This window comes from Dermacentor andersoni, chromosome 8, assembly GCF_023375885.2.
Source record: "Dermacentor andersoni chromosome 8, qqDerAnde1_hic_scaffold, whole genome shotgun sequence".
Classification (NCBI taxonomy): domain Eukaryota; kingdom Metazoa; phylum Arthropoda; class Arachnida; order Ixodida; family Ixodidae; genus Dermacentor; species Dermacentor andersoni.
Genome location: NC_092821.1, coordinates 76,275,576 through 76,294,919, shown reverse-complemented (window position 1 = coordinate 76,294,919; position 19,344 = coordinate 76,275,576). Strand labels below are relative to the sequence as shown.

Here is a 19,344-nt window from a genome sequence, read left to right as displayed (position 1 = left end):
CAACACGACGCAGCCGTGATCCGACGCCAAGACCCAACTGCAACGCCAGACAAAGAACCACCGACCTCGACGTGCTTCTCGACGGCCACGCAGTCACTGCCTTAGTCGACACAGGGGCCGATTACTCCGTAATGAGTGGACACATCGCCACCCAGTTGAAGAAGGTTAAGACGGCATGGGAGGGTCCCCAAATTCGGACCGCTGGAGGACACCTCATTACGCCAACTGGAATCTGCACGGCAAGAATTACCGTTCATGACCGGACTTACCCGGCCACCTTCGTTATCCTCCAACAGTGTTCGCGAGACGTCATTCTCGGCATGGACTTCCTGAACCAACACGGCGCAATCATTGACCTGAAGTCGAAGACCATAACGCTGTCGGAAGATCGAGCGATGTCGTCGGAGAGCTCTAGTAGTCACCGTGCCTTAAGTGTGCTCAAAAGTCAAGTCAGCATCCCGCCTCGCTTCAGCATTGTCATTTCTGTAGGCACCAAAACGCCTGCCGACATAGAAGGCGCCATCGGGGGTGACCAACGTCTACTGCTAGACCGTGAAATTTGCGTCGCAAGAGGGATCGCTCGACTGCATGGATGAAAAACTGAAGTGTTGCTGACAAACTTCAGCCAGGAGCTCAAGCACATCAACAAGAGCACGACGATCGTGTACATCGAGGAAATTCTGGAAACCAGTAATGCGTTTGTCCTCTCGGATTCCGCCGCATCTACCCCGACGACCATGGTTCCCGAACCAGACTACGACTTTAATCCAAGTCTCTCCGTGATTAAGCAACAGCAGCTCAAAAGTCTGCTCCAACGATACAAAGGCTGCTTTTCGACGTCATCGAGGATTCGACAAACACCAGTCGCCAAGCATCGCATAATAACCGAGGAGAGCACTCGACCACCCCGCCAGAGCCCTTACCGAGTTTCGCCGCGAGAACGTGAAGCTATAAGACAACAAGTCGACGAAATGCTGCGCGACGACATCATCCAGCCGTCGAAAAGCCCATGGGCATCCCCTGTTGTCTTGGTGAAGAAAAAGGACGGCACCTTACGTTTCTGCGTCGATTATCGTCGACTGAACAAAATCACAAAGAAAGATGTATACCCCCTACCACGGATAGACGACGCATTAGATCGGCTCTGCAACGCAAAATACTTCTCGTCGATGGATCTCAAGTCTGGCTACTGGCAAATAGAAGTCGACGAGAGAGATCGCGAAAAGACCGCCTTCATCACGCCAGACGGCCTCTACGAGTTCAAGGTCATGCCATTCGGACTCTGCTCGGCGCCTGCAACATTCCAGCGCGTCATGGACACGGTGTTAGCAGGATTGAAGTGGCAAACCTGTCTTGTTTGCTTGGATGACGTATTCGTCTTCGCCGAAAATTTCGACGATCACCTTAGGCGGCTTGCCACAGTACTAGAGGCCATCAAGTCATCAGGGCTCACTCTGAAGCCAGAAAAGTGCCGCTTCGCTTACGATGAGCTTCTGTTCCTAGGCCACGTCATCAGCAAGTCTGGAGTTCGCCCCGACCCGCAGAAGACAGCTGCCATTGCAAAGTTCCCGCAGCCCATCGACAAGAAGGTAGTGCGTAGATTTCTTAGCATGTGTGCCTACTGCAGGCGATTTGTCAAGGACTTTTCACGTATCGCTGAGCCGCTGACACAGCTAACTAAATGTGACGTCGAGTTCAAGTGGGAAACGCCGCAGGCCGACGCACTTCAAGAACTCAAACGACGCATGCAGTCGCCGCCCGTACTTGCGCACTTCGACGAGCACGCCGATACCGAAATCCACACTGACGCCAGTAGCCTAGGCCTCGGTGCCGTGCTAGTCCAGAGAAAAGATGGTCATGAACACGCGATAGCTTACGCTAGCCGGTCGTTGTCAAAAGCGGAAGGCAATCATTCTACAACCGAAAAGGAATCCCTCGCCATCGTTTGGGCTACAGCGAAATTTCGCTTGTACCTATATGGCAGGCCACTCAAAGTCGTCAGCGACCATCACGTTTTGTGTTGGCTAGCGAACTTATAGGATCCTTCAGGACGGCTGGTGCGGTGGAGCCTAAGACTGCAAGAATATGATATTACTGTAACCTATAAGTCCGGACGAAAACACTCTGATGCCGATTGCCTATCACGCGCCCCCATTGACTCGCCGCCGCAAGATGACGAAGATGACGACGCCTTCCTCGGCATTTTAAGCGCAGAAGACTTCGCTGAACAGCAGCGAGCAGACCCGGAGTTGAAAAACCTCATCGAGTATTTGGAAGGGCACACCGACGTTGTCCCTAGGGCATTTAAGCGAGGATTATCTTCGTTCTCGCTTCAAAACAACCTACTCGTAAAGAATAACTTCTCACCAGTGCGCGCCAACTACCTTCTTGTTGTCCCGCCAGGACTGCGTCCAGAAGTATTGCACGCCCTACACGACGATCCAACCGCTGGGCACCTTGGATTCTCCCGGACGCTGTCGAGGATACAGGAAAGGTATTATTGGCCGCGCCTGACCGCCGACGTCGCCCGTTATTTCAGAACATGCCGAGACTGTCAGCGACGCAAGACACCACCGACAAGACCAGCCGGATTACTACAGCCAATCGAGCCTCCTTGCCGACCATTCCAGCAGATCGGGATGGACCTGTTGGGACCCTTTCCGACGTCAACAACCGGAAATAAGTGGATCGTCGTGGCGACGGACTACCTCACCCGCTTCACTGAAACTAAAGCACTACCGAAAGGTAGCGCCGCCGAAGTCGCGAAATTCTTTGTCGAAAATATCCTGCTGCGACATGGCGCCCCAGAAGTCCTCATCACCGACAGAGGAACGGCCTTTACAGCGGAGCTCACCCAGGCCATTCTTAAATACAGTCAGACAAGGCACAGGAGGACAACTGCCTACCACCAACAGACGAATGGTCTTACGGAGCGGCTGAATACGACCCTCGCCGTCATGCTAGCAATGTACGTCGACGTCGAACACAAGAGCTGGGATGCCGTCCTGCCGTATGTAACATTCGCTTACAACACGGCGGTGCAAGAAACAACACAGATCACGCCGTTCAAGTTGGTTTACGGCAGGAACCCGACGACGACGCTCGACGCCATGCTGCCGCACGTAACTGACGAAAAGAATCTTGACGTCGCTACCTATCTCCAGCGCGCCGAAGAAGCCCGACAGCTCGCCCACCTGCGAATCAAGAACCAGCAGAGGACCGACAGGCGACACTACAACCTCCGACGACGCTTCGTCGAGTACCAGCCCGGCGACCGTGTTTGGGTATGGACCCCGATACGCCGGCGAGGACTCAGTGAGAAACTACTGCGACGCTATTTCGGACCCTACAAGGTCATCCGACGTATTGGCGCACTGGACTATGAGGTCGTGCCAGACGGCATTTCGCATTCACAGCGACGTCGCGCACGACCTGAAGTGGTCCACGTGGTGCGTCTTAAACCGTTTTACGGACGCTAACAAACTTTCCTTTTGTTTTTTTTCCTTTGCTACGAGTGCTTATTTATTACTTTCGATTGTTTGCAGCATCGGGTCGATGCTTTTTAAGAGGGGGGTATTGACACGTGTACTTGTCTTTATCGGGCGACACGTTTTGCCACCTAACAAATGTTATCGCACAGCGCGGGACGCGCATGCATGTACTCGAAGTTTCTGGAAAGTTATCGATGCTTCTATCCGCTGTCTGTTGTCGCCGAACCTTGTATTATCTGATTTCATCGCTTGACATGAATGGTGTAGATCTTTGTAGAAGGCATGCGGGTCCCAACGTTTAGTCTGGAACATTCGATGACTGCTCTATAAAAGCCGACGCGCTTGACCCGCTGATCAGATTTCGACGATCGCCGACCGTGTTCGCCGCTATCATTGTGCTATAAGTGTAGCCTCTTTTGTGGGCACAGGTTCGCCCAATAAAAGTTAGTTTTGTGTTCCACAGTATTGCTACTGTGTTCTTTGACGTCACGACCACGTGACAATATACACGAGACGCACAACTATTGCGCTGCTGACTATCTCATTTTCAGAAGATGTGTAATTATAATTTGGGCTGGTGCTTTTAAACCTCAAGAAGTAACAAAACTTTCCAGAGAGTCCATGTTTTTGTGCAGTTTATCTGGCACTGCTTGTTGCTGAAACATGATGTCTCGCAACTTTCCAAGGCATCCTACAGCCTCGGCTAGAGTTAAAGGATATAAATGTACCGCTGCCATTGCATCTTTCTCGGCTCACTTTCTCGGCTGACCAGTAACAAGCTCACTGTCACACTGCACATATTCCTCTAATGAAGTGTTGCCAGGGTCCACTGATCAAGATCGTTCAACTGAAATATTCAGTACACAAAAGTTTGTTTAATTGAAAGATTTTTGCATAGAATGCACAGAAGAAACGCCGGGAATTTTCTGAAATTTTATTATTCCTAAATATTTGGTAAACCGTTGTTCACACAACAGAGAATGTACTGCACAGAGACATTCTGTGGGTATTATTTCCAGCTTCATTTTATCAAAGTTTCCACGCAGTAAGAGCAACCGCACTATCTTGCCGCAGAGTTTTAAATCCAAGTTTCCATACAGCCAATAAGCTTGCTGCAAATGCGATGCATCCATGTCTTTTAACAAATAGGTCACGTGTAGTCGTTGTAAAGTGTAAGACAAATTGTTAGGTTAAATAGGAGGTCATTTTTTACTGTCGCGAAACGAAGCACCATGTTCCCGTAAAAATAAAAGTGAAGTGATAAGATCGCCATGAATTACCCTTCCCTCACCTGTATATCGTTTCTAGCGGAATGACTGAATGTTCTATTATATAGCAAGAACGCCTATTGCGAACAACATTTGCGCTATCAACGTTTTATTGTGGTGCGAAATATGCTTCTCCCTTTTGTGCTACATCATACATCAGTGACGGAAACGCACATAAAAAAAAAGATCGCAATGCTAGTTACCCCAGCTTTTCCCTCAAACATTAATTCATATAGGATGTACCTAAGCACGCCTTATAACGTAATATACAGATGAGGTATGTGTAGGGCGTTATCCTTTAATAATGTCAAGGCAGTCTGCTTTGTGTGTGCCATTGAAGTGTGCGAGAAATTGGTTGACCTTCTTGTAGCTCTTCGTTCTGTTGAATAGGCCTGGAACCTCCAGCGGGCACAACGAGGGAGCATAATCGTAGTTAACGTCGTACGCTGCAATGGTGTAGGCAACCTTCTTGTCTTTGTACCTGGCGTCACAGATCTGTATGGGAGCAATTACAAATAGTGCGCTGTTAGTGGATTCCCTGTTTCTTTTGAAGAAAACGTTATGTGTATTGATAAGTTCAGTGCGACGAGGAGGCGATAAAGTCGCGAGGAGGTATGGGAACTCTGCGAAGGACTTCCGCACCTGAGGTAAGCGCAGTCACGCATGCAGGGACACACACGTATATACGGACTTAGAAGGAACAAATGGGGAGGGAAGAACCAGTACTTTCAGCTTCGTACTCATGTATATCGTCATACGATAGACAGAACTGAGACGTTGAGAAAAAGCGCGCAGAAGTTGCTTGCATAACCTGTCTACACTTAACCTCTCTACACATTCGGTTTAAACCTAGTTGCATTAATAAATTCCGATTTCTTACTTTAACCTCACATGCTTGTAATGAAAGAATTCCCGACGAATACGAACTTCCTAATGCTAAATTTGAGCGCCGTTCTTTATGTGTTTTAATTTCGCGATATATTGGCTGGTGCGGACAATCTGTCTCCTGGGGAACGGCGCATACGGAGTAAAGTCTGGTGCGACTGCCTCGTTAATGGGGCGATCGCGAGAAGCAGCGCGTCGGCGACGCGTTGGCACGATTTACAGCCGCCGCTACAGACATTCCTCCCAGACGGCGCACGCTACTCTGGCGCCATCTCTTAGCCATCGTCGCCCCACTACGCTTTCAACGGGGCAGCGTTAGAGGCCCCGTGTGGCAGAAAATCTGGCGTAGGCGTAAGCGGCCGGCGCCTGCGTGCCCGCGAGTAAAAAATCCCGAATATATTAGGTATGTCGATATGCGACGCCTTGCCAAGGACGTTCGCTATACGCGGGTTATATTGCCACGCCATCCTATCACTAAAATTATTCGCACTTTGTCCTACATTCTTCACAAATTTATTCCACAGAATTCTGAGAACGACAGCCCACAAACAAATAAATGTCGTGATACAAAACACCGACAGTGCACGTCTTTTACGGTAAATATTCTCAGACTTAAATATTAAAAGTGCGAAACACTAACAGAAACACGAAAATGATGTTGTTGTTTTTTTTCGCGGCGGTGCACGGCCTCCGGGATTGGCCCACGCAAGACGCCGCGTTTCTACCTGAAAGCTCGGCTTCGTGAATAACGCTCGCATCCATTGTTTCTCGGTAAGCATTACAATTACATAATCTGCAGTTGCCGGGTTGCGTGAGAAGCAGTAAGGGACATTTTAATGCTATCGCGTTCCATTCTTAAAGGCGAAGAATAAATGTCTTCCACTTATTGTTCTCACGCGTTCGCTTTGCTCTCCTCCTCCGCTTTCCTCCTGCTCCGTCCTTTATTACCCATTGCGCTCCGCATTCGCTCTGTCATCCTTCGCTGTGCTCGTTCGCTTCGTTACGCCGATGCTCGAGGCCGGAACGGGCGCCTTAGAACCGCACTCTAGAAGTTCAAGGTAACGGACAAAAAAGGCTACTTTCGCGTTTTTACATTTGAAATGTGCATGTAGACCGAAAACTGCCGTTGAATAGTTCCATCCATTTACCCGACTACACACTCACCGCCACCAGCACGTGTCTCTTTCCTCAACCGCTGTGTAACGTAAAAGCGTAGCGCAAAATCAAGCTTTCTTCGCGCTTCCCTCAACCTACGATCTTAGTCCGACTGTCTGAGTGGATGCATAGCCACTTATGCAGCAAGGACGGCACGGAACGCATTATAGCGGGCTATGGTCAAGCTCCATTTTGCGCTGCCTAACGACGTCCAAGAGTAATAGCCCCAAGAGTGGCGTTTCTCTGTGCTCCTACTCTTAGTTATTATTTCAATATGCATTCTGTGGAGACTATAGGTGCACTTCCGTGGTGGTCATCATCGTCGGCTCCGCCGAGATGTTCCCTGTAAAGTCCAAGTGCGATAGTAGCGTGGCCACGCGCTGTATGATGTAGGTGCGAGAGAAAACGTGCGTGCTTGCGCCGACCATGGGGGCTCTATCACTCGCGCGCACGGAAGGTAGGCGGGGAGGAAGCGTGCTGTCTCCCATCACCAGGCAGCTGGGGGCATTCTACTCCGGCGGGGCTACGCATGACTCGGCCGAGCGCTGCGGCACGGGCCCTGTCTTGAACGCGATCTGCGATGGGTACAGAGTGTTAGAGTACCGAGGGCTGATAGCTTCGTGTGCGCTTGTTCTGCGGCTAACATATTTGTTCCCGTTGAAGTGAAAGGCAGCATGAAGGTCAATTCACTCGCTTGTGCTACCGCTTTGCTCACGCCCGCGTTTTGACAGTGAGCGTCCGCGGTCTTCAAGTGAGATGTGTACACGTTTGCCTGAGCACACATGACAGGATACTTGGTAGTTTAGTTCGTAAGCCAATGTTTACAGGTTCATACGGTGGATTAAACTGCTGCCCTTACTTCGTATAGCTCTTTACTAATTTTCTATCGTGATGGATGCTTCATCTTTCGGGCGAATCTGAGAGTTTTTACATAGCCATTTAGGATGTAGGGACACAGGCTCAAACATTTTTGCAATTGCCTTCAACTTTCCAATATTATTATGTGCGACATATTTCCAATAACCATGTACCGTAAACTTCGTAACTTAGAGGATCAACATTATAAGTTGTTTAACTAATGAACGGATATGTTTCGTTATTCTTCAACTATCACCGTAGCCGTAGCCTACTTGTAGAACACCCGTTTCAACTTCGGCAGGTTGTGGGTTGGATTCCCACCACCGTCGGGCACCCACTTGTTCAAATGGACGCAAGTATACCCCGGCCTGGCGTTCTCCTTCGTTCAGTGGTGATACGCTTGGGAAAGGCGGCTTCGCCATCAATTCCTGTCGAAACCCTCGCGAGCAAAAAATGAAAATGTCATGTTTGGGCTGCTCCCATGGTTGCAATTTACCATGTGGCGCTACAAATGCGCCTACTGAGATGGGGACGACTTCAGGTTGAAGAGTAATGCGGCCGAGGAAGATAATAAATTTCTAGATGAACATAACTTGAACAGCTTTTGTATGCTTCTTTTAAAGAAAAGTGTTCGTAGAAAGAAAAGAAAGCTTACGTTAGAAGCAGGCACTTCCACAACTGCGTTGGCGAAATGCCAGCAAAACGAAGTCTATAATGTTTTGGCAATGAATTCGTCGTGAAAATTCACTATATGTCGCGTACGGAGAAATGAACATGGCATATCCATTCCTTGGAAATCTGCGTGCACCCGGAGTAATTTTTGTTTCACAGAGATATTCTCGGTATGACACAACTGTATAGATTTCCTTTGTAGATTCGTGTTATAGTCGGGTGGCGCAAGGTTTTTCTCGTTAAAGAAACGGTAATGTCAGTGACGCACTCCACTCCCTTCGTTAGTGTGCGATGTCTTTCCAGTGCGCGTGAACTCCTTTGAGCGGCGTGCGGTCTCGTAGTTACGTACATTTACTTCTTCAAGAATGTGCCAACTGGGCACTGCGGAAATATTTATGAGATCTTTACCCTAACGAGCTGTGGACGTCGCGTAACGAAGTACGAACGAGAACGGACTAATGTTGTGAGCTGAAGAAGGGTAGCGATAAAATTAAGGAACTGACGTTGGCACTTGTCCGTTAGCGTGAAATGACGTTGGCGCTTGTCTTATGTCGGTCTCCTGCTTGTGATTGTCTTAGCGCTCTTCTTTCCTAGTTGAAGCATGCACCATCTAACCCAAATGAATGTTGTTGTGAAATTAAAGAAGCTCACAGGAGGGCGATTTCGGCTGCTTCGGGAAGTTTGCACATGTCTTTCTCCGACGAAACTGGTTTGCGATAATAGTAGGCAAATATTTACTCGTGGAAGATTGGGGCCATGCAATGCATTCGCAAAGAGCAAGGTTCCGACGTACTTAGATGCTTGAGTGCTTATGGCACCGCATACCATGGTCCGTGTGTGAGGAAAGGACTAAGTTTGAGGATACCATATTTTCTTGCGGTTCTTCTTTTTCAACATTATTTCAATTATTTTTAGAAAATAACAGCACCAATACGTGGACGTAAATTGACGCATGCGAAAATGCTTGTTCATACTTATACCGCTGTTGTGCACTACAGTTATCAATACTGAACCTTCAGTTTTGGGCACCTGCAGCACGTAATTTACTCCCAATTTAACTTCACAAGATAGCTAGATAAGAGCTAATGACGTTGAAATTCATGACGGCATGCCGGCCTGGAATGGAAACTTCAAGGTGGCATCACCACCTTCAACGTTAAATTCTTTTTGACATATCAGTGGTCCTCTCAACGCAGGAACGGCTTTTTGTTGCATCGCAGAAGCGCCATCGAATATTTCAGCTCAACGTGATTTGTTTTTCAGGGCACCTTCGGCGTGTTCCGATTGACAGCTCGGATTTGAACCAAGTGAGCGCTTATAAGACGCTGTATATACGTTTTGTAATTTTGCTCACCTTTCTCAGTTGGGTAACCGAACTGTCAAAGACGAGGGTCCGCTTATTCCGAGGTAGCTTATCGTAAGTCTGCATAAATAGACCTGTATCGTTGAACTCTAGGTTTCTCCGATATTGCGATTGTACTTTATTGCAGATCTGTCAGAAAACGAAGAGAAACGTCGCTGTTTTAGCCGAAAGCCGAAACACTGATTGCGGTAGAAAATAATTACACAACTTTACCAATGAAGGTTCGCAGTTTTATGGAAAGTATAAATTGCTGTGAGCATGCGTATACTAATAACATTATCATGCATGTTTGTCGAGCGCGCAGAGGCAAATATGAGCGCATCTCGCTCGATGACCACGGACACTCGCCGTCAAAACGCTGACATGACGACGCGCACAAGCAGCGGCGAGCGAACGCGTCCAGCTGCCTCGAGCCGAAACGCGTGCGCGAAGTTTCGGATTACGGGACCTTCCACGCTAGGGGCGCCAGAACACAGCACACACGACGCCATCATACATTTCGGCTCGCCTTGTCTCAGCAATCGTCACAGTTTGCATCCAACATTGGGCGAGCGCCGCGAATGGTTCGAATTGATTCCCGCATAGTGAGTGAACAAACTTCATTCGATAGACCAAGTTTTGGTGCCTAGAGGTGGGAGGCATCCTTATTTCATGTAGCCGTGGCCCTGTGCAGAAGGTTAGCCCCGATCACGGTAAATGAGTTGTTATCATATTATTGTATCATCAGCAGATGCTCATTAGACGAGTGTAAATAGTCTCTTTTGTCTGTGTCTTTCCACACGTAATATATTGATGGAGGTTCTCGATCCCCGTCTTCGTGACGGAGCTGCGCAGCTGTAGGTACATCGAGTTTGTAACCATGGGTCCCCGCGAAGAGACGGCATAAGCAGCGGCTGCGTCTCGTGAGACTGCTGCAGTCCAGAGACTGCTCCACCAGCGCGTCTCTGGTGTATTCGCTGTCCTGGAGGAACACAACGTTGATGAATAGGTCGAGCTCTATGAATAAGTCAGTCCTAAAACAGGTGGGACCCAACGATTACGCTCGCCAATTTAATATTGTGCCTCAGCGGCGTAATTATTCCTAATTTTTATATACGCATAAATATTTGTGAGTCTTAGGATTATGAAGCCATTCTTAAGACATTTAATTCATTAGCAAAGCGCGAATAATTGAACCTCATTTTTAATTATGATTTTCCTATAGTGTGTTTAATCTTAAATTACCAGTAAACTAAATAAAAAACAATATGTCAGGTGTCCATAACGTGTTTGCACATTGAGGTATCCACTTCGACGAACTCGACTTTATAGAAAAATGATGGCCTCAAAACGCAGATTTACCTAAAATTTGTTATATTTTATTATACTTTCATGATTGCAGTATTAGGCGTGATTGCTACTGCTAGAAAAATTGGTGCTGCAATCGGTGTGAGAGACCCCGTAGGCAAAGCTACAACGTACGCTGCTTTGAAAGTAGAAAAGCAGGCTTAAAATGAAAGTTTTTTTTTTAAGCCAGGAGGGGGAGCGAGAGTGGGGCTGTCACTCACGGATCACATATGATAAATAACAAGACACCGAGAACAATCCAGAAAAAAAAATGTAATCGTTGCGATGGGCAATGGCGCGTTCCCCATGGGCAAGCAAGTCTAGCTTCATAATGGTTGGGCTGTACTTGTCGGCGATAAGGTAGCCTCGCTGCCTACGGGATTTTCTGAGCTAACTCGCATGCTCGGTTGCCATAGTCAGAAGTTCGAATCCTTCTATAAGGTTTTCTTTTTTTTATTTGTCAATGGTGAGCTTGAAATTCACCTCCTCCAGTGCAACACATTTGCAGGCTTGGAGTGACGCCTGACACGGGCAAAAGATGCCGAGAGCGTATGGGGCCATAGTAATCCAGGTACAACCAAATTAGCAAGGCCGACTAAGCGTCAACAAAGACACTGCCTCACCGGAACAGGAATTGGCCTCCCTGGTGTAGCATTTTGCCACTACCTCTCGAATGATTCCCACAATTAACCCACGGCCCTCAGTCCCCAGCAGTTGCGGAGCATCTGGCGAACGCGGTGGTCAGACCTGTAACGCAGCAGAGGGTGCTAAGAATCTCTGGTTCCGGACAGGACGACTATGGAAACTGACCCTGTCAACTTTTAATTGCCGAACTCTGTCGAGTGAGGCTAGCTTAGCAGGACTCTTTGGGGAACTATCAGGCATTGTTTGGGATATCATCGGCCTTAGCGAGATTACGAGAACTTGTGAGGCTTATACATTGCTGAATAGCGGCCAATACGGGGTGAGATTCCTAATACATATGGACACAGCAGGCAACATTGACGAATTCTACAGCATTATTGAGAGGTTAGCTGTAGCCGTAATCAAACTTAATAAGAGGTATATATTAAAGGTAGTACAAGCCTGCGCTCCAACATCCAGTCACGGTGATGATGAAGTAGATAAGTTTTATGAAGATGTTGAATTAGCGATGAGAAAACTGCAAACTCAGTATACTGTAGTAATGGGCGACTTCAATGCAAAAGTGGGGAAAAAGCAGGATGGCGAACAAGCAATTGACAACTACGGTGTTTATTCTAGGAACACCCGTGGAGAGGTGCTGGTAGAATTCGCAGAAAACAATAAGCTTCGAATAATGAACCCCTCTTTCAGGAAGCGTAGCAACAGAAAATGGACGTGGAAAAGCTCTAAAGGTGAAACTAGAAATTAAATTTATTTCATACTTTCGGCTGATCCCACAATAGTGCAGTATGTAGAACTGAGTGAGTGAGTAAAAGCTTTATTGAATATAAATAAAATGAGGCGCGATGGTTGGAGCCCCTATTCCAGGGCCCCACTGGCACAAGCGGCTCGCTGGGCCTGGTCCAGGAGAGCCAACTGGCTCTCCCGACCCTCGTCCACAAGCCATGCCTCCCACTGCCTATTCCTCATTGGTGGATGTTGGCGTTATATGGGGCTGTCTATGTGCGGACGCCTCCTGGGGCACTCCCATGTGATGTGTTTTAGTGTGGGTGTGGCTGTGCACCACGGGCACTCGTCAGTGGACCTCGTGGGGTGTATTCTGTGTAGGTGGTGCAGGTTGGGGTATGTATTAGTCTGAATACGACGCCAGTCCCTCTCCTTTTGGCTGTTGAAATCGGAGTGAGGATGTCCAAAACGTCGCCGCTTCTGCCTTTGCTGTAGGAGGATGTCACGAGAATTCGGTGGAAGGTCGTCGCTTGGCCATGCCGTTGCTCGGACGTTTAATCCTCCAGCAATACGGTCTGCCCTCGCGTTTTCTTCCAGTCGTTCGTGTGCCGGACACCATATGATAGTGTGTAGAAGTGATGGGTATGGTAAAGTGCAGTGATCATAAGATAGTGAGGGCTAGGATTCACCTCAATTTTAAGAGAGAAAGATTAAAATTCATCAAGAAGAAAGAGGTCCACCTAGAGGGAGCAAGGGTAAAAGCAGACAAATTCGAGCTGTTACTTGCAAACAAATATGCACCCTTAGAACAGAGAGATGAAGATGACAGAAATAATGAATGAAACCGTAAGTAGGCTCGCTTCAGAGGCGGTAATTGAAGTGGGAAACAAGGCACCAAGACAATGAATAGGCAAGCTCTCCCGAGTAACTAAGTACTTAGTAAAGAAACAATTAAGAATGAAAGTGTCGAACTCTAGAGATAAGATAGATCTCGTGGAACTGTCAAAACTGATCAACGCGGTGAAAATAAGTGATATTCGAAACAACGACGTGAGAAAGGCGGCCGTAAAGAATGCACGAAGCCTGAATTCAGTGAGCAGGAAACTTATCATAGAACAAACCAAGATGTATGCACTGAAAGATGAGCTGGGTAATATCATCAGCCATCTCGAAGATATTGTAAAAGCAGCGGAAGAATTCTGTACTGACCTGTAGAGTACCCAGAGGAATCAGGATACGTCAATTAGAAACAGTAATGAACAGGATACAGAAACTCCTCCTATAACTTGCGATGAGGTTAGAAGGGCCTTGCAAAACACGAAACGAGGAAGAGCGGAAGGAGAAGATGAAATAACAGTCAATTTAATCATAGATGGAGGATACATAATGCTTGAAAAACTGGCGGCTCTTTATGCAAAGTGTCTATCGACTGCAATGGTCCCAGAAAAGTGGAAGAATGGAAAGGTTATACTAATCCACAGAAAGAAAGACGTTGAAGAATTGAAGGATTAAAGGCCCATTACATTACTCCCAGTTTTGTATAAAATATTGTTACGTGTAAAAAGGCACAGACGAAAGAGGCTATTTACAGACTATTTACACTAGACTGGAGCCAGAGCGTCAGGCCGAGATTCACTCGACAGACCCACTTCGCCGTCGTTCTCACGGCGGCTCGTCTCTCGGGTATCTACCGATATTATCGCAATACTACCCCCCGGCGGCAAAAGCGCCGTCACGGTGCTGTTAAATATCCAAGCCACGTGGAGAGTTGTAGGGCTTGAGTCGGGCGACGTGGACAATCTCACTGGTTGTCACAGCAGAGGAAGTAGGGGGCGTGGGTAGAACGATTTCGTAGGTGACATCTGTCACTTGGCGAAGAACGGCATATGGGCCCGTGTAGCAGGAAAGCAGTTTTTCACAAACGCCAACTTTACGCGATGGTGACCAAAGCAACATGAGGGTGCCGGGCACGAAATTGACATCACGGTGACGGAGGTCGTAGCACTGCTTTTGCTTGTCTTGAGAGACTTGTAGACGAGCGCGCGCAAGTTGGCGAGCATGGTCAGCATGGGAGATAGCATCACGGGCATAAGCGCTAGATGATGCTGTGGTGGACGGAAGCACAGTGTCCAGTGGTAGCGTCGGTTCACGGTCATACAAGAGGTAAAAAGGAGAAAAGCCAGCAGTGTCGAGACGGGAACAGTTATGCGCAAAGGTGATGTAAGGTAGAGCCTCGTCCCAGTCACGGTGGTCGTCTGAAATGTATCTGGATAGCATTTCTGTGAGGGTGCGGTTCAAACTCTCAGTGAGGCCATTCGTTTGAGGGTGGTAGGAGGTGGTAAATTTATGCTGTATTGAGCAGGCACGCATGATGTCGTCAATGACATTGGCTAAGAACGTACGGCCACGGTCTGTTAGCAATTGACGTGGAGCACCATGAATTAAAATGATGTCATGCAGGAGGAAGTCCGCAACATCAGTTGCGCAACTGGTCGGAATAGCGCGGGTTACGGCATAGCGGGTCGCGTAGTCCGCCGCGACTGCAACCCACTTGTTTCCTGATGTAGATTCCGGAAATCGGCCGAGAAGGGCTCGGCAGGGATCTCGAGCGGCTGCAGGTAACCAGCGGGGGTCGGGGAAGGCTTCTTGCGTCATTGGCAAAGTTCACAAGCGGCGACGTAACGTCGTACGGAACGGGCAAGGCCCGGCCAGAAAAAACGGCGACGTACACGGCCATAGGTTCGAGATACGCCGAGGGGTCCTGCCTTTGGTGCGTCGTGCAGTTCTTTTAAAACAGTTGAGCGGAGGTGTTTAGGTATGACAAGTGGGAACTCGGAGCCGTCCGGATGAAGGTTACGACGGTACAGACTACTGTCGCGGAGGACGAAGAGGCGTAGTGTGGCGTCGGCCGGAGAGTGTTCGAAACGGTCGATGAGTGCTCTGATGTAGGTGTCACGACGTTGCTCGTCGGCGAAATGAAGCAGCTGCGACACAGAGAATACGCAAGCAGCACTCGTAATGTTGGAGGAGTCAGGGTCGTCAACAGGGTAACGCGACAAGCTGTCAGTGTCTTGGTGCAGGCGGCCAGACTTGTACATCACGGAATATGAAAATTCTTGTAGCCTCAAAGCCCATCGACCAAGCCGCCCTGTAGGATCTCTTAGCGATGAGAGCCAGCAGAGAGCATGATGGTTAGTGACTACGGAAAAGGGGCGATCGTAAAGATTAGGACGGAACATCGCTACCGCCCAGACTACATCAAGGCATTCTCGTTCCGTAATGGAATAGTTGCGCTCCGATGGTGTGAGGAGGCGGCTCGCATAAGCAATAACGCGGTCCTCGCCACGCTGACGCTGGGCTAAGACGGCACCTACGCAATGACCGCTGGCATCTGTACGCAATTCTGTAGGGGCATCAGGGTCGAAGTGGACGAGAATGGGTGGTGAGGAGCTTCTGCAGTACCCCACGAGAATTGTACGCCTTTCTTCAAAAGATTAGTGAGGGGTCTAGCAATTGCCGCAAAATCTTGAATAAAAGGACGAAAGTACGAGCATAGCCCTACAAAACTTCGAACGTCTGCGGCTGTCTTCGGAACCGGAAAGTCTCGGACAGTGAGAGTTTTGTCGGGATCAGGCTGTACTCCGGAAGCGTCAAGGAGGTGGCCCAGAACAGTAATTTGGCGGCGGCCGAAACGACATTTGGACGAGTTAAGTTGCAGCTTCGCCTTTCGAAATACATCAAGTATAGCTGTTACACGCTCAAGGTGAGTGTCGAACGTGGGCGAGAAGACGATGACGTCGTCGAGGTAGCAGAGACATCTGGACCATTTGAAACCTCAGAGCAAGCAGTCCATCATACGCTCAAAGGTGGCTGGGGCGTTGCATAATCCAAACCGCATTACTTTAAATTGGTATAGGCCATCAGGTGTGATGAACGCGGTTTTTTCTCTGTCCATATCGTCAACAGCAATCTGCCAGTATCCAGAACGAAGATCAATAGAAGAGAAATAGCTGGAACCGTGGAGGCAGTCAAGTGCGTCGTCCATACGTGGGAGCGGGTAGACGTCCTTCTTAGTAATGTTGTTCAGATGACGGTAGTCTACACAGAAGTGCCACATGCCATCCTTCTTCTTAACCAACACTACAAGTGACGCCCAGGGACTCGAAGAAGGCTCAATGATGTTTTTGTCTAGCATTTTGTTCACTTCGCTTTGAATTATTTGGCGTTCCGACGCAGAAACTCGGTACGATCGTCGGTGAATAGGAGTAGCATTGCCAGTAAGAATCCGAAGCTTGACCGCGAGCGTCTGGCCTAAAGGGCGATCGTCGAAGTCAAAAATATCTCTGTAGGACGATAATACTTGATAAAGGTCTTCAGCCTGCGCAGAAGACAGGTCAGACGCAACCACTTTCTGTATGTTGGGACCGGCGGCCGAGGCTGGCACGAGGGGCCTGCTAAGCTCGCAAGAAGGATCGGTCGATAAAGTTGCCACGTGATGGTCGCCGAGACAATCAACGTTGGCAAGGCAAATACCTCGCGGTAGAATTTGCTTTGCCAATCCAAAGTTAAAGATAAGCATGAAAGTGCGGTTTGCAGTAATAGTAAGTATACTGTGAGGCACGGTAACGTCATACTGTAGTGGAATGTCGGGCAGAGGAGTGACGAGGTACTCGCCATCAGGCGCTGGTGGGGAAGACTATGGAAGGCTATTGATTTTCGCGGCAGGCGAATAAAGCCGGTGGGGCGTAGGCGGCACTGGGGTGCGTCAGACGGTTCTGCGAGAATCGGCATCTCAAGGCGAAGGGTACTGGCAGAGCAGTCAATAAGAGCAGAATGCGCGGAGAGAAAATCGAGGCCGAGAATGAGGTCGTGGGGGCAATGAGCAATCACGGTGAAGAGGACAGGAGTGTGGCGGCCGGCTATGCTAACACGGGCCGTACACATGCCGATGATAGGCACAGTACCGCCATCCGCAACACGGACAACGCGTGCCGACGCTGGGGTGACGAGCTTGTTCTGTCGTCGTCGGAAGGCAGCACTCATAATAGAAAGATGTGCCCCTGTATCGATGAGTGCCGTGACAGGATATACATCAACGTCAACGTCAAGAAGGTTTTGGTTCGTGTTTAACGTGAGCAGAGGATTTGAGGGCAGTGTCGACAACGCAGCTTCACCTCCAGAAACTGCAGTGTCTAGTTTTCCGGCAGGGCCCGGGAGGTGATAGGCGGCGAAGAGAAGCGGCGGTCCTGTCCCTCCAGGCCAGAGAACACACCAGGATCGAGATGTTGGGCAACTGTGACGACTGGAGCAGTCGGACCATCCGAAGCCGTTGCAGAGGTGGGCTCGTCACCGGGAGGCATGGTGACAAGCTCGATGTACCGACCACTCCGGAGTTGCGTGGCGAGGACGGAGATCGCTGACCTCCACCAGAATGTTACGTGTAGAAAGACACAGACGAAAGAGGCTATTTACAGACTATTTACACTAGACTGGAGCCAGAGCGCCAGGCCGACATTCACTCGCGCAAAGGGCACAGACCCACTTCGCCGTCGTTCTCGCGGCGGCTCGTCTCTCGGGTATCTACCTATAATATCGTAATAATATTTACCAAAATAATCTCTAATAGAATAAGGGCAACACTGGACTTTAGTCAACCAAGGAAACAGGCTGGTTTCAGGAAGGGATACTCTACAATGGATCGCATCCATGTCATCACATCCATATCGAGAAATCCGTAGAGCGCATCAGGCCTCTCTATATTGACACGTGTACTTGTCTTCATCAGGCGACACGTTTCACCGCCTAACAAATGTTATCGCACAGCGCAGGACGCGCTTGCCATGTGTCGCAAGTTTCTGGAATGTTATCGATAGTTCCATCCACTGTCTGTGACCGAACCTCGTGTAATCTGATTGCATGTGTGCGCGACGCGAATAATGTAGAACTTTGTGGAAGGCGCGCGGGTCCGAGCAATTAGTCTAGAAGATTCGAAGATTGATGCATAAAAGCCGACGTGCTTGACCCGTTGATCAGTTTTCGACGATCGCCAACTGTGTTCGCCGCTGTCGCTGTTCTTGGAGTGTAGCCTGTTTTTGGGGGCACAAGTTCGCGCAATAAAACGCTGGTTACGTCTTTCTCAGTTTGGCTGCTTTCTGCACCGTCACTACCACGTGACAATGTGGCTTGCATAGATTACGAAAAGGCATTTGATTCAGTAGAGATACCAGAAGTCATAGAAGCGTTGCCTAATCAAGGTGTACAGACCACTTACGTCAATACTTCGGAAACTATGTATAGAAGTTTCATATATACCTTAATTCTACACAAGAAAAGCAGGAAGGTGCCTATAAAGAAAGGGGTGAGACAGGGAGACACAATCTCTCCATTGCTATTCACTGCGTGCTTGGAAGAAGTATTCAAGCTATTATACTGGGAAGGCTTAGGAGTAAGGATCGACGGCAAATATCTCCGTAACCTTCGGTTTGCCGATGAAATCGTTCTATTCAACAACAATGCAGACAAATTACAACAAATGATTGATGACCTTAATAGACAGAGTGTGAGAGTGGGGTTGAAGATTAATATGCAGAAGAAAAAGATAATGATGAAGAGCCGGGCAAGAAAACAACAGTCCTAGGTCACCAGTCAGCCGCTAGCGTTAGTGAAGGAGTACGTTTACAGGTAAATTAATCACAGGGAACTCAGATCATGAGAAGGAAATTTATAGAAGAATAAAAATGGGTTGGATCCCATACGGCAGAGATTGTCAGCTCCTGACTGGAATCTTATCATTATCATTGAAAAGGAAGCTGTACAATCAGTGCATTTTACCAGTGCAGACATAAGGGGCAGAGGCTTGGAGACTGACAAAGAAGCTTGAGAACAAGTTAAGGACCGCACAAAGAGCGATGGAACAGAGATTGCTAGGTATAACGTTAAGAGACAGAAAGAGAGC

At 48.6% G+C, this 19,344-nt stretch overlaps 1 protein-coding gene across 1 annotated transcript in view; it reads right to left on the bottom strand.

Moving 5' to 3' along the window:
* Positions 1-4,414: 4,414 nt before the first annotated feature.
* LOC129386815 (uncharacterized) overlaps positions 4,415-19,344 on the bottom strand; it is a 35,815-nt gene continuing 20,885 nt past the window's right edge. Inside the window, exons 3-4 of the mRNA XM_055075067.1 lie at positions 9,684-9,821; positions 4,415-5,254 (exon numbers count right to left, since the gene is read on the bottom strand). Of these exons, the coding sequence (XP_054931042.1) occupies positions 5,051-5,254; positions 9,684-9,821 (342 nt within the window). The 3' untranslated portion in view covers positions 4,415-5,050. The remainder of the gene's footprint in view (positions 5,255-9,683; positions 9,822-19,344) is intronic.